Here is a 14,670-nt window from a genome sequence, read left to right on the forward strand (position 1 = left end):
ACACGGAGCCACACGCGGTCAAACGCAGGAGACTTTTGAGAAGTTGTTTAAGACGCCTGATTAAAGCACAAAGCGGTCTAGCATTTTCACACACAGGAGTGTCTGTTGTTTCTATATCCCTGATTACTGAGCGGAGATTGAAATTCTCACCCCCTGAGGTGTTTTCATGCAGGTAGGGTATATATAAATGGTTTTAATTGACACATCTGGAGGCGTTCTGCACACGACTGTGGATAATGCAAAACATACACATACAGCTGTGGTCAAAAGTTTTGCATCACCTGGAATTTTAATATATTTTGTTTACCTAATTAGTCTTCAGTTTAATTTGAGGTGATTTACTGACCTCTAGCGGAATCGCCGTGCATTGCAGGCAGGCTGGTTTGTGTTCATTCTCTGCGGATTCGGTTTCAGGAGGTCAGGTAACGAATCGTTTTTGGAAACTGGGTTCTAAACTGATTCGAAGGTTTAGCACCAGAGAACCTGCTGGTGCTGAATAATCGATAATAAATAAATAAATAAATAAATAAATAAATAAATAAATAAAAATAATTTAATGACACACGTCAGTCACTAGGCGTCAGCAGTGCTGCACCACAGGAATTCTCAGGGCTTCGATTTCTGTAGACGACACTAGTTATCGCAGGTTGAAAAATATACCAGTCACCGCAACGGGTTTGTGGACGCATTTGTTTAAATATGTACATAGGCTACATTTATTTATTTGACTGGGACAACGTACAATGACGTACACTTCTGACACGTCATAATGTGCATTGCGCATCAGATTTAGATGTGAGCTCATTTTAACGGGCAGTCCCCAGGAGAAACACACACAGACCCCGCAAATAATTCAAATCAAGTCACGTTTACAGAAGGGAATATGATAGAGCATCGGATAATTGTATAAGATAGAATCAAATAAAATAGGAACAAATTAAAAAATAAGGCTACAGAGAGAGAGAGAGAGGGAGAGAGAGAGAGAGAGAGAGATATGAAAATGTGTGTGTGTGTTTTAAATTAACCCTTTCATATACAGAATCCCTTTTTTCTGTAAAATGGTCTTTATTTTCCAAATAAATAATACAAAATACCTCTATGAGAGAGACCTCCTTTTTTAAAGAAAAGAACGATACAAAAAAACAATTGAAATTGATTTTTAATTTTTTTTCAAGCCGTGTCTTTATTTCGTTCATGACGTAGGCAGCTCGCACGATCTCTGTAAAATCGCGCTGTCATTGTTTCCGATTCAGTTCTATTCAGCGAGTCGCGGTTGACTGACCCTGGTATTAATGGATACAGTTCGGCGTATCTCTATCCGGGAAGGACGCGCTGTCCTCACCGCACGCACATGCGCACACGCACACACAGGAGACTGTATGTTTGTTAGTTCAGGGTTTCTTGTATTGCAATAGACAATATTGCTTCATTAATCCTATTATCCAGCCTTCTGGTATGGGCAGCTGGCTCTTTGAGCTAATATATATATATATATATATATATATATAGATAGACAGATAGATAGATAGATAGATAGATAGATGATAGATAGATAGATGAATAGATAGATAGATAGATAGATAGATAGATAGATAGATTGATTGATTGAGTGATTCAAAGATAGAAGTAAAAATGACGTCACAATATATAGAACAGCATTACGTCATGTAAGAATAAATTATGGATTTGAATGTAAACAATAACAAGCAGTTGTCATGCCCGTCAAACACCTAGAAACACCTCTAATGTTTTGATTCAAACACGGGCTCCCTTGAGAAAGATACGGACAACATATCGAAACGTTGGATAGATAGATAGATAGATAGATAGATAGATAGATAGATAGATAGATAGATAGATAGATAGATAGATAGAAAGACAGATAGACAGAAAAAAAATAAAAATCGACTAAGCCTTTTGTCTGTGTGTATATATATATATATATTATATATATAATTATATGTATATATATATATATATATTAGCTCAAAGAGCCAGCTGCCCATATATATATATATATATATATATATATATATATATATATATATATATATATATATATATATATATATATATATATTAGCATTTTCAATGTTCCCTATAAATGCTGGCGGTTTTATTTATTTTTGCATTATTATTATTAAGCCTTCACGTTTACTTAGGTTAAAAAAATATGAGATTTATTTATTTTGGGGCGAGGATTTAGATTTTCTTTTTTTTTAAAAACATATCCCATGAGTCATCTCTGCCGGGACTCGAACCCGGATCCTCTGGATTAGAAGTCCAGCGCGCTATTCCATTGCGCCACAGAGACGGAGCCGACAGAGCATCCTCAAAATCCATCTGTATAGATTCCTCCCAGCATCAGCATCTTCATAGCGTCTCAATGTGGAAACTGGCATTCAGTGTCCGCCATTGTGGCTCTAGCGCCTCATAGACTATTGCAGGCGGCTGACTCCCTAGTGGAGCCACAATGGCGTCAGTTGCGTGTATTTATATATATATTCCGCTGCGTGGCAGCATCAGGACCAACCAGCGTCGGCTCACACACAGAACGTTGCTGTGCGTTCCACAGGAAACCGTCCCGCGGGGGATAAAGGAATTTATCCGTGAAGGATTCTTTCACGTGAAAACATGCGCATTTGCATTCTGCAAGATATAATTAATATAGGCTGCCTAACATCGATAAATATCTATATCTATCAATCTATCTATCTATATAAACTATTCAATTAAACAGAAATTACATTCTCAGATCACTCACACTATCCAAATGAAACCTGCTGAATAAGTTTATACACACCAGCGCTTTGCAGTTTTCCAATATACTATACAAATTTTTTATAGAAAGTGACATTTCGAAACCTAACGAAATACTTACTGTACTACGACTATGGCTTACGGTATACTTTTAGGGATCATTTTTGTAGTTTCTTTTGATTATATGATGTTAAATAAACATTTTTTTAAAATATATTTTCATTTTATCGTATTGTATCTACAATTCTAGACGACTTTTTCACCCGTAACTGAACCGCACTGTGAGCGAGCGATTTCAGCACCGCGGACAGCGACGCGCCCAGCGCTGCAACCCGAGCCCAGACTCCCTCTGGCTGGGGTGGGAAACCCCGTGGGACGGGGGGTAGACAGCCATCCCCCCCATCGCTTCTAAAGAACCCCAACATAGTTTATTAACCCTTTAAAAGCACCAAATTAACTTATTTATGTGGAAAATAAAAAGATCACCACACACGCTCTACTGCATTATAATTTTATTATAATCATCAGAATTGGTTCACAAGTGCTTAGGTTATAAAGACGCAGGCAGACCAAAATGCAATCTAGAACACATTTTTTCTGTTGAGCGTTAACAGCTTCAGATGTCTTTAGTAAGACAGACGGAGATCGAGCGAGTTTCTCTCCGGTCTCCTCTAGCGGATCACGTGACGAAGCGGGAGGGGCTACATCCGGTTTCTTTTTTTTTCTCCAGAGAGACTTATTTACATGGTTAAAAAAATCCCAAAGTCCCTCTTAACAAAAGATATGTATTTTTGTGTGTGCGTGTGTTGTTCTCGTGTGTGAACTGAATAAAGGAGTTCGAAATGACGTCACTTGGTTTGGCATTCTTCAACTCGACAAAAGAAAATAAAACGCAGGACTGAAATTAAACACAAAATGCGTCTGAAGCGATCAACCGTTTAATGACGTACGCACAATCGTTTTGTTTAGGATCACGCGATGTCCCTTTGCAAGCTAATTCTGATCCGACTCCTGTGTATATTTAAAAAATAAATAAATAAAATAGTGTTGATTTCGATTTTTATTTTTTTCTTCCGCAACTGGTTTCATTAATAATGATTTAAACTCATCATCAATGAGACAAAACCACAGCTACAGTATTATAGGTAGTGAGGGTGGGAGCATTTCAGCTTTATAACAGCCCTCAAATCAACAAAACTGATTATAGATAGATAGAGCGAGAGGGAGAGAGACAGAGACAGAGACAGAGAGCGAGAGCGAGAGATAGAGAGCGAGAGATAGAGAGCGAGAGATAGAGAGCGAGAGATAGAGAGCGAGAGATAGAGAGCGAGAGAGATCAATAGATCGATAGGATAAATAGACAGAGACACACCTCATTCAAGTCACAGAAGAGAAAAAAAAAAGTGATCTTCTTTAACTTTTCAAAGAGTCGGCTCAAAATAACTTTAACAGGGACAATGTGACCAAAAACAAAGAGCCTGAAGTAGACAGGATGGATGGATGGATGGATGGATGGATGAGAGGTGCGTGTGTGTGTGTGTGTGCGCACGCGTGTGTGTGTGTGTGTGTGTGTGTCTGTGTGCGTGTGTGTGTGTCTTCATGTTTCATGCTCTACAGCGCTGCCAGTGCGATCGCTTACAGGACAGACAGGGCGATGACGGTGTGTGTGTGTGTGTGTGTGTGTGTGTGTGCGTGTGTGTCTTCATGTTTCGTGCTCTACAGCGCTGCCAGTGCAATCGCTGACAGGACAGACAGGGCGATGACGGGGTGTGTGTGTGTGCGTGTGTGTGCGTGTCTTCATGTTTCGTGCTCTACAGCGCTGCCAGTGCGATCGCTGACAGGACAGACAGGGCGATGACGGGGTGTGTGTGTGTGTGTGTGTGTGTGTGTGTGTGTGAGTCTTCATGTTTTGTGCTCTACAGCGCTGCCAGTGCGATGGCTGACAGGACAGACAGGGCGATGACTGCGTAGCCCGATCTGTACACCTCAGGCATGCGAAAGCCTTTCCCCAGGTCCCACATCTGGAGAAGAAAAAATAAAAAAAAATACAACCTGTAACCTTTCTGTCACGACATGCTGACCTCATATGGGGAGGGATACAGTTTTGCTTTAAAAAAAAAAAATAATAATAATAATTTGATCAGTAATTCTTATCATTATAGGGATGGAAACGAGAGAGAGTAGCCAGATAGAAAGATGATCAGAAGAGGGAGGGAGGGAGTCTCGCTCGCTGGGAGAGAGGGAGGGAGGCTCACTCGCTCGTTCTACTCACCAGATGGCGGATCCCGTTGAAGGAGTGGAACGCCACGGGGAACGCCAGCCCAAACTTGGCAGTGCAAATAAGAGCCGGACCGAGAGACAGGGACTGGATCAGATTGAGATAGGAGGCAAAGTCTCCTGGCAGAACCAGCGCCGAGACAGCAAACACAGCGACACCTGAACCAGAACCAGAGAGAGAGAGAGAGAGAGAGAGAGAGAGAGAGAGAGAGGAGAGGAGAGCAGGGGAGAGAGAGAGAGAGAGAGGAGAGGAGAGCAGGGGAGAGAGAGAGAGAGAGAGGAGAGGAGAGCAGGGGAGAGAGAGAGAGAGAGAGAGGGAGAGAGAGAGAGAGAGAGAAGGGAGGAGAGAGAGAGAGAGAGAGAGAGAGAGAGAGAGAGAGAGAGGAGAGCAGGGGAGAGAGAGAGAGAGAGAGAGAGAGGAGAGGAGAGCAGGGGAGAGAGAGAGAGAGAGAGAGAGAGAGAGAGGAGAGGAGAGCAGGGGAGAGAGAGAGAGAGAGAGAGAGAGAGAGGAGAGGAGAGCAGGGGAGAGAGAGAGAGAGAGAGAGAGAGAATGAGAGGGAGAGAGAGAGAGAGAGAGAGAATGAGAGGGAGAGAGAGAGAGAGAGAGAGAGAGAGAGAGCCAGAGCGCGAGGGGGGGAGGGAGAGAGAGAGAGAGAGAGAGAGAGAGAGAGAGAGAGAGAGAGAGCGAGAGAGCCAGAGCGCGAGGGAGAGAGAGAGAGAGAGAGAGAGAGAATGACAGAGAGGGAGAGAGAGATAGAGAGAATGATAGAGGGAGAGAGAAGGATAGAGAGGGAGAGAGAGAGAGAGCAAGAGAGGAGAGAGAGGAGAGAGAAAGAGAGAGCGGCAGAGAGCAAGAGAGGAGAGAAGGAGAGAGAGCAAAAGAGAGGGCAAGCGAGGGAGAGAGAGAGGCAGAGAGCAAGAGAGACAGACAGAGAGAGAGAGCAGCAGAGAGCAAGAGAGAGAGAAGGAGAGAGGAGAGAGAGAGAGAGAGAGAGAGAGAGAGAGAGAGAGAGAGAGAGAGAGAGAGAGAGAGGAGAGAGAGAGAGGAGAGAGAGAGAGAGAAAAATCTTTAACACAGGGGAAACCGACATCACTGAGGCTCCAACCATTCCAGTGGTTTTACTGCAGGCTGGATTAGCCACAGTGTGCAGCTCTGAACAAAAGTTTAGCATCACCTGGAATTTTACAACTGAGACATCATTAAAAAAAAATAAAAACACTTAAATAACAAATCTTTTACAGTAAATAGGAATACAAAAAGCATTTAGGACAGAGTCGTCCTTCATCAGCCAATATCCAAAACATCCTGAATCATGCTGTATTTATAGGATATAGCTCATTATGTGATTTGTTTTTGTATATCTATAGTGATGTCTGTATTGGGGGGCAGTTTCGTTTTCTGTACTGTACCTGCACTCAGACCGACCCCCGTCCCTCTGTGAGTTATTGACATCATCATTGGAACTGACCATCTGAAACACAGAGACAAGAGATTAGGGAGAGAGAGAAGGGACGCTGGGGTCTTACTGCGTTCTAGTAAGAGATTAGGGAGAGAGAGAAGGGCCGATGGGGTCTTACTGCATTCTAGTAAGAGATTAGGGAGAGAGAGAAGGGCCGATGGGGTCTTACTGCATTCTAGTAAGAGATTAGGGAGAGAGAGAAGGGCCGATGGGGTCTTACTGCATTCTAGTAAGAGATTAGGGAGAGAGAGAAGGGACGCTGGGGTCTTACTGTGTTCTAGTCAGAAGGATCACTCACTCACCTGTAGATGGTGATATGGGGAGACAGCGGTCTGGCCAAGCGGCTGTTTTTATCCGTCAATTTCTGCATTTGCTCTTTGGCATTTGTTCCCATGGCAACAGCACTGTCACAGGGGGTGGCAGAGGTAGGAGATTAGAACATAAACCACAAGATACACAGATGATAGATAGATAGATAGATAGATAGATAGATAGATAGATAGATAGATAGATAGGATAGATGGGGGGGGGGGGGCACATGAAAGACCAGCAAGAAAATGCATGACAGTTTCATATGAGACAGATGCCACCCACACCACCCATATAAAAATGAATAAAGATTTAAAACACATTCAATGAACGATACATTTACTACATGTCCAAAACTTTTTTTCAGCCCTGTAAAAATAATTCAGGCATGAAAGGGTTCAAACTAAGCATTGATTACGCGGAGACCTTGTTTCGGGCGTGTACTCACTGTCTGTAGAGGAGACAACTCTGGGACCCGGACGATACAGCTGCGCTCCGCTGGACCAAAGATCTGACGAAGAAAGAAAGAATCACAATTATTATTATTAATGTCTCAAACGTATCAAGTCAAATTCTTTCGCAGGAATGGGAATTGATTTTTAAAAATGAATTTAAAACACACACACACACAAATTGATCGGGGCATATGCTTTTTAGTTGAACTGTCTCTATCCTAAAACAGCGAGACCTGGACAAACAGCTTGGGCGTTTGTGGCGTCTTTTCCATTTATATAATCGCATCGGAAGCGTGGTTTTTATATAATATCAGCTAGGATTATTAAGAGCAGGTGAGCGCAGATGTTATAAAGTACGATTAGGTCTCGTTTCTAAAGTAGACTTCCCGTGACGGTCGCACGGATGAAACACTGAACTAAAAACAACACGTACATGTTCTGAAAAGTTATTTATCGTATTAAAACGGCACCACAGCTTAAAAAGGGTCATTATATATAAGTAAAATATCTGCCTTGTTGCGTAGGGATCGTTTTGAGGACAAAACGATCACAGTTTGAAGTCCTTGTGATAAAATTTGACACAACTTCACACCATATTTACAAGGACGATATCTTTTAAAAGACCTCGACGCGGGCTTTAAAACCGCGTCGCGATCTTAAATTACACAAACAGGAGCTTATTTGAACAACAGCTTCGCCACAAATTGTAAATAATTGTAAATAATTTACTTTAACACTGACCTCAACAACAGCGCCATTTTGACGACCCTTCAATTCAAAACAGGAACTTCCGTCACCCGTCCTTAGCAACGCTGCTATGTATCCAAGTATGACGTCATTTATTTTTATTGGGATAAATACTTTTGTTTCGTTGCTTTTTTAAATTTAATTACATTTCTTTTTTTTTTTAAAATGTGTCCATATTTTCAAATACATTTCGCGTATCTATCTTATAGCAAAACAATAATTAATTTGAGTGAAAAATATAAAAAAAATTAAAACCGCCATCTTTGGTATTGGCATTAGTGTTCTACACTATTATTATTATTATTATAATTATTATTTATTGGTGGCGTGAGAGTAGCATCTCATGTGAAACTTATTTTTTTGTCTTTGTTTTTTAGGAGGAGGGGGCGGTGGATTCGCTTTAAAAGACGTTGTCTAAGGTTTATACGTTTGAAGTTGATATCGCCATATTAAGTGTGGTCACCTTCCATTTCTTGCTATGGCATTTTTCTATATTGGACGCTAGATAGCAGTTAAGTATAAAGATTAAGACAAAACAGCTTCTCCTGCTTGCCTGGGTTATAGACAGCTGTCTTAATGTATACAGCTATACGCTTGTGTGTTTTTGTCAATTAACAATTACGAGGCCAGCATTTATTTAGTGGAGTGCGAGTTTTTAATTCAGGTGCTAAGTAAAGTATGGGCGATACTAAAAAAAAACTGAATCTCCTTCTCTTGGTTACAGTTTTACCTCGTAAAAATAGTGATGGACACAAAATATATTATTATATTTCTTAGCAGACGCCCTTATCCAGGGCGACTTACAATTGTTGCAAGATATCACATTATTTTTACATACAGTTACCCATTTATACAGTTGGGTTTTTACTGGAGCAATCTAGGTAAAGTACCTTGCTCAAGGGTACAGCAGCAGTGTCCCCCACCTGGGATTGAACCCACGACCCTCCGGTCAAGAAAATTCTGTGTCGGGGCTAGAATTATTTTGTAGAATCTCCCTCCACGATTTTCCTCAGCACGGTTATACAGCCTCACTGTGAACCATCTGCAACGAGGCGGAGCCCTTTCCAGAAAACCAGCTAACAAAGAAAACCGTTAACCGATTGCGTGTGTGTGTGTGTTTTTTGCCAGCATTTTATTATTATTATTTTTTTTAAAAAAAAAATGTGTTTTACAGAAGCGCTCCCCCTAGTGGTCAAAACCAAGCACAACATCGTTACGCCCATCCGTTTATTTTAATGCATGTAAACATTAATTAATTAATTAAATAAATAAATAAATAAATAAATAAATAAATAAATAAATAAACTACACTTTGTCTTAACGCGATCGTATCTAACGTAATCTAATGCAATAATACATTGCAACATCTCTCAATCGATTTAACCCAATATATATATATATATAGATTCACACAAATTATACATAAGAACATAAGAACATAAGAAAGTTTACAAACGAGAGGAGGCCCCATTCAGCCCATCTTGCTCGTTTGGTTGTTAGTAGCTTATTGATCCCAGAATCTCATCAAGCAGCTTCTTGAAGGATCCCAGGGTGTCAGCTTCAACAACATTACTGGGGAGTTGGTTCCAGACCCTCACAATTCTCTGTGTAAAAAAAGTGCCTCCTATTTTCTGTTCTGAATGCCCCTTTATCTAATCTCCATTTATGACTCCTGGTCCTTTTTTCTTTTTTCAAGTCAAAGAAGTCCCCCGGGTTGACGTTGTTTATACCTTTTAGGATTTTGAATGTTTGAATCAGAATACAGCAACTTCTGCTCGGGGCTCAGCCGTTCTGTTGTTACTTAGTAACCAAACGGTAGATAAACCAAACAAACACACACATCAATAACTTTCAAGGCGTGTTACTGCAGTACTGATAACGGCGCTGCTGGATGGTACGTCCGTGTAATAATTATAATCATGAGAATAGAACTCTTTGTTCACGTCATCAATATTCATTCGGAAGCTCAATTATTACCTCATAACTCAGCACAGCGGTGCGTTTGCCCCCCTGAAAAAATAACAAACGGCTTACAAACAAAATAATACACAGCAATGACTTTTTTTCACCATTTAGAATGTATATTTTAAAACATATTTGATTTACATGGCACATACCGCGATGCGCGCATTTATCGGAACACGCCGCCCGTGGGTTCTGTAGTTTTGATTTGTCGGGCGTGTGAAATCAAAACCAGTGGAACTGGAAATCTGGGGGGGGGGGAAATTTGTCGGGCGATTGTCTAATGGACGACTTGAATAGGCCGCACATGCAATTAATTTCAAACAGTCAGAGAAAAGGAGCCACACGCGGTCAAACACAGGAGACTTTTTAGAAGTTGTTTAAGACGCCTGATTAAAGCACAAAGCGGTCTCACATTTTCACACACGGAGCGCCTGTTGTTTCTATATCACTGATTACTGAGCGGAGATTGAAATTCTCACCCCCGGAGGTGTTTTCATGCAGGTAGGGTATATAAAGGACATCGATGACACATCTGGAGGTGTGCTGAGACATTTGCACACGGCTGCTTTTAATAAAAAAATAAAAAAAAATTAACCTAGGGTTACCATGTGGCTCCAGATTAACCGGACGCTGTGAGACAGAACGAGATTTCAAACTTGCCCCTAAATTGAAATAAATGAAGGTGTAAATGAACCATCCTTAGCTACAATTAAGAATGGTGCCTAAATACCCGCATGCGCGTCAAATAATTGTATTATACCAAGAATGAATTGCAGCCAGTCGCTATTTTTTTCTGTTTGTTAAAATTCAATCTCCCATATTATTCTGCAAATACAATCGCATCATCATCTCGTTGCTCTATCGATAAATTAGCTATTCGTTCATTAAGATCTGATCAGAAGCAGCTGATCAGTGTGACTTGTTTGCTGCGCCCAAGCAATTCCACCACAGGAGAATTAAACTCCTCTGTTTGTATCCTGGGACACTATCACCCTTCATGTAAATGTGCTTTATTTTGCTCTTATGTGCCCCCTATTTTACTGCATTTAATCCTGTACTTCAGAATACTGTAATCTGCCAAGTGTTTAACCTGTAGTACTTTGTATTTAATCACATCCTGATGTAACTATCACTATTTAATCATATCCTGATGTCACTATCACTATTATCTGCTGTATTATTGAATTGTGGTTTGTCACACTTGTACTTTGCTTGAACAAAAGTTATTGTATTTCTTGCTCTTATTGTATTACTTGTATTGTAACACTTGAAATGTATTTGCTTACGATTGTAAGTCGCCCTGGATAAGGGCGTCTGCTAAGAAATAAATAATAATAATAATAATAATAATAATAATAATAATAATAATAATAATAATAATAATAATCTCAGCAAAGATGGAGCTCATTTATACGTGAATTACTTTCAATTTAGGGGGGATTTTGAAATTCCGGTCTGTCTCAAAGCGTCCGGTTAATCTGGAGCCATATGGTAACCCTAATAAACCAATAAAGGTATTTTATTAACGGGTATACGCCGTGGGTTCAAAGCATACGTTGTTGTAAAGATGTTTTTTTTAAAAATCTCGGTCGTAAGCAAATAATTCAAACAACGCTGCCCTTTGCTCTTTGGAGGGAGGTGGTTCTGTTGCCTAAAACTGGGCTTGTATTGTCCTGGAATCAGAAAAAAAGCGTCTTTTACAAAGAAGCTGTTGTACGGAGAAGGGTTTTTCACTGCTGGGTGTCAGTGGGTACAAAGCCCGCACTGTTCAGACCAGCATTCTCAGCGTTTCTAATAAGCCCTGGTGTTAAGATATGCCAGGGCACATGGGTGTGAATGCACGTGGGTTCACCCCATCGCTTGCATTACACGCGGCCGAAAAAACAACTTCGTTTGTATTCTGCAATGCCGCTTTTAAATCGAAACGTACAGCTGCTATGTAGAATAAAAAAAATTAAAGAAAATCAGCACATATCAACGTTAAAACGTAACAATGATCACGTAATGGCGTAATAATTACCTCGTGAAAAAACTGAAATCATTATGACGTGCTGGTTTTTATTTTTTGCTCGGTGTATGGCGGCTATACGCTTCTGTAGGTTGGCATATCGGTTTAAAAAATATATATATTTTTGTTTAGCGATTGATAATATCGATTTATGCGACCATGTACTGTACAGAAATTAGTATTATTAAATACGTTTTTTTTTAATTTAATGTAAAAGACATTACGAGGGGAGACCCTCGGGGACCCCTGCGCTCCCCTGATTGTGTGACTCCCCCTACACACCACGCGGCCGTGCTTTTACCGGGGGAGACCCTCGGGGTCCCCTGCGCTCCCCTGACTGTGTCTCCCCCTGCACACCACGCGGCCGTGCCTTTACCAGGGGAGACCCTCGGGGGGGACCCCTGCGCTCCCCTGACTGCGTGACTCCCCCCTACACACCACGCGGCCGTGCCTTTACCAGGGGAGACCCTCGGGGACCCCAGCGCTCCCCTGACTGTGTGACTCCCCCTGCACACCACACGGCCGTGCCTTTACCAGGGGAGACCCTCGGGGACCCCTGCGCTCCCCTGACTGTGTGACTCCCCCTGCACACCACGCGGCCGTGCCTTTACCAGGGGAGACCCTCGGGGGGGGGGACCCCTGCGCTCCCCTGACTGCGTGACTCCCCTGCACAACAGTTTGCTAACTATGCTTTTCCCAAATCATGCAGACAGACAGCGGCACTACAAGGACAATGCAATAATGGTTCTGTATTATGCTGAGGGGCAATGGTAGCACAAGTATAGGGCAGCTGTAATGGGATACCATTTGCAAAATGAGACCACAGTGTGCTAACTATACCCTAACTGATCTTCAACAGCAATGCAGACAGATAGACAGACAGACAGTGGAACTACCATGGCAATCTTTCTTTCTTTCTTTCTTTCTTTCTTTCCTTCCACCCTCCCCCTCTCTCTAAACAAAAAATACAAAGAAAACTCAAAACAATGAACACTTTTTTCCACTCCCTCTCTCCCTCTCTCCTTCTCTCTGTCCCGTCTGTGACATCTCTGACTCAGAAAGCGACAGAACGAGAAGGGAGGGATGGAGAAAGAAAGAGAGAACCTGCCAGCCTTGATACAACAGCTACGAGGGAGAGAGAGAGAGAGAGAGAGAGAGAGAGAGAATGTGTGAATGAATGCAACACATTGTCAAAAGAAAGATACACTCATAGAACAGAAATATAAACAGAGGCACCAATAAAGACAGTTCGCCCTCAGTTTAAAATCATTTGAGCTCGATAAACAATTCCATAAATCTGGCTTCATATTATAAACTTGAAGTAGCTGCGTCCATAAGTTTTGCATCCTGTTTAAAAATGAACTCATTTTGCTTCATAAAGACAATGTTCTAGAACTGTCACATCCTAGCCTTGTATTAAATGTGTTATATGCTTTGTGCTTCACTGTATTAAATGTGTTATATGCTATGTGCTTCACTGTAATAAATGTGTTATATGCTTTGTGTTTCACTGTATTAAATGTGTTATATGCTTTGTGCTTCACTGTATTAAATGTGTTATATGCTTTGTGCTTCACTGTATTAAATGTGTTATATGCTTTGTGCTTCACTGTAATAAATGTGTTATATGCTTTGTGCTTCACTGTATCTTGTAAAGCGCTTTGTGATGGTGGTCTGCTATGAAAGGCGCTATATAAAATAAAGATTGATTGATTGATTGATTGAACAATGTCACGTTGACAGATTGAATTATCGCTTTGTAGTTTTCCATTTACGAAAAACCGAACTGAAAAAATGTGACTAAAATCTAACATGAAATTCTCACTGTGCTACTATTATGGCTTATGGTATAGACTTTTTTTTTTTTTTCAAAATCATTTTGTAGCTTATTATTATTATTATTATTATTATTATTATTATTATTATTATTATTATTTATTTCTTAGCAGACGCTCTTATCCAGGGCGACTTACAAGTGTTACAAGATATCACATTATTTTTACATACAATTCCCCATTTATACAGTTGGGTTTTTACTGGAGCAATCTAGGTAAAGTACCTTGCTCAAGGGTACAGCAGCAGTGTCCCACACCTGGGATCGAACCCACGACACTCCGGTCAAGAGTCCAGAGCCCTAAACACTACTCCACACTGCTGCCCCATTATATTTTGATAACATGGTGTTAAATAAAAGATCTAAAATTATGTTCATGTAGGAGGTCTCAAATGTGCAGTTCTGAAAGAAACACACATCTTTTTTTTCTATTTAAAACACAAGTGTATATAATTCACTTTTGGAAAGGAGATTAAAAAAATCACCTTAATGTTACAAAACCTAAAAACAAAACAAAGGTGCTTAAAAAAAAGGCGGACCACCGAATATAAAAACTAATATACTACGCTAGATATTATTATTATTATTATTATTTATTTCTTAGCAGACGCTCTTATCCAGGGCGACTTACAATTGTTACAAGATATCACATTCTTTTTACATACAATTCCCCATTTATACAGTTGGGTTTTTACTGGAGCAATCTAGGTAAAGTACCTTGCTCAAGGGTACAGCAGCAGTGTCCCCCAGCTGGGATTGAACCCACGACCCTCCGGTCAAGAGTCCAGAGCCCTGACCACTACTCCACACTCAATACAAAAAGAAACAGTTATTTCAAATGATACTAAAGATTGT

The 14,670-nt window shown here is 40.7% G+C and overlaps 1 protein-coding gene and 1 non-coding gene across 4 annotated transcripts; both read right to left on the reverse strand.

The window, feature by feature from the left end:
* Window positions 1-2,240: 2,240 nt before the first annotated feature.
* trnar-ucu (transfer RNA arginine (anticodon UCU)) lies at window positions 2,241-2,314 on the reverse strand. The gene has a single exon. It is a non-coding gene; the product is annotated as a tRNA-Arg (tRNA).
* Window positions 2,315-3,471: 1,157 nt separating this feature from the next.
* On the reverse strand, window positions 3,472-10,204 carry LOC117966725 (succinate dehydrogenase cytochrome b560 subunit, mitochondrial-like). Of its 3 annotated transcripts, none has more exons than XM_059021676.1 (6): window positions 10,126-10,204; window positions 7,255-7,317; window positions 6,800-6,901; window positions 6,448-6,509; window positions 5,033-5,196; window positions 3,472-4,781 (listed from the first exon to the last, which is right to left on the reverse strand). In XM_059021676.1, the coding sequence occupies exons 1-6, from the start codon at window positions 10,137-10,139 to the stop codon at window positions 4,677-4,679; spliced, it is 510 nt and encodes a 169-aa protein (XP_058877659.1). In that variant the 5' UTR covers window positions 10,140-10,204; the 3' UTR covers window positions 3,472-4,676. The 3 variants fall into 3 exon arrangements, with proteins under 3 accessions (XP_058877659.1, XP_058877660.1, XP_058877658.1); XM_059021677.1 differs by lacking the exon at window positions 10,126-10,204 and adding an exon at window positions 9,739-9,757; XM_059021675.1 differs by lacking the exon at window positions 10,126-10,204 and adding an exon at window positions 8,003-8,081.
* Window positions 10,205-14,670: the final 4,466 nt, after the last annotated feature.

Source organism: Acipenser ruthenus, unplaced genomic scaffold (genome assembly GCF_902713425.1).
Source record: "Acipenser ruthenus unplaced genomic scaffold, fAciRut3.2 maternal haplotype, whole genome shotgun sequence".
In the NCBI taxonomy this organism is placed as follows: domain Eukaryota; kingdom Metazoa; phylum Chordata; class Actinopteri; order Acipenseriformes; family Acipenseridae; genus Acipenser; species Acipenser ruthenus.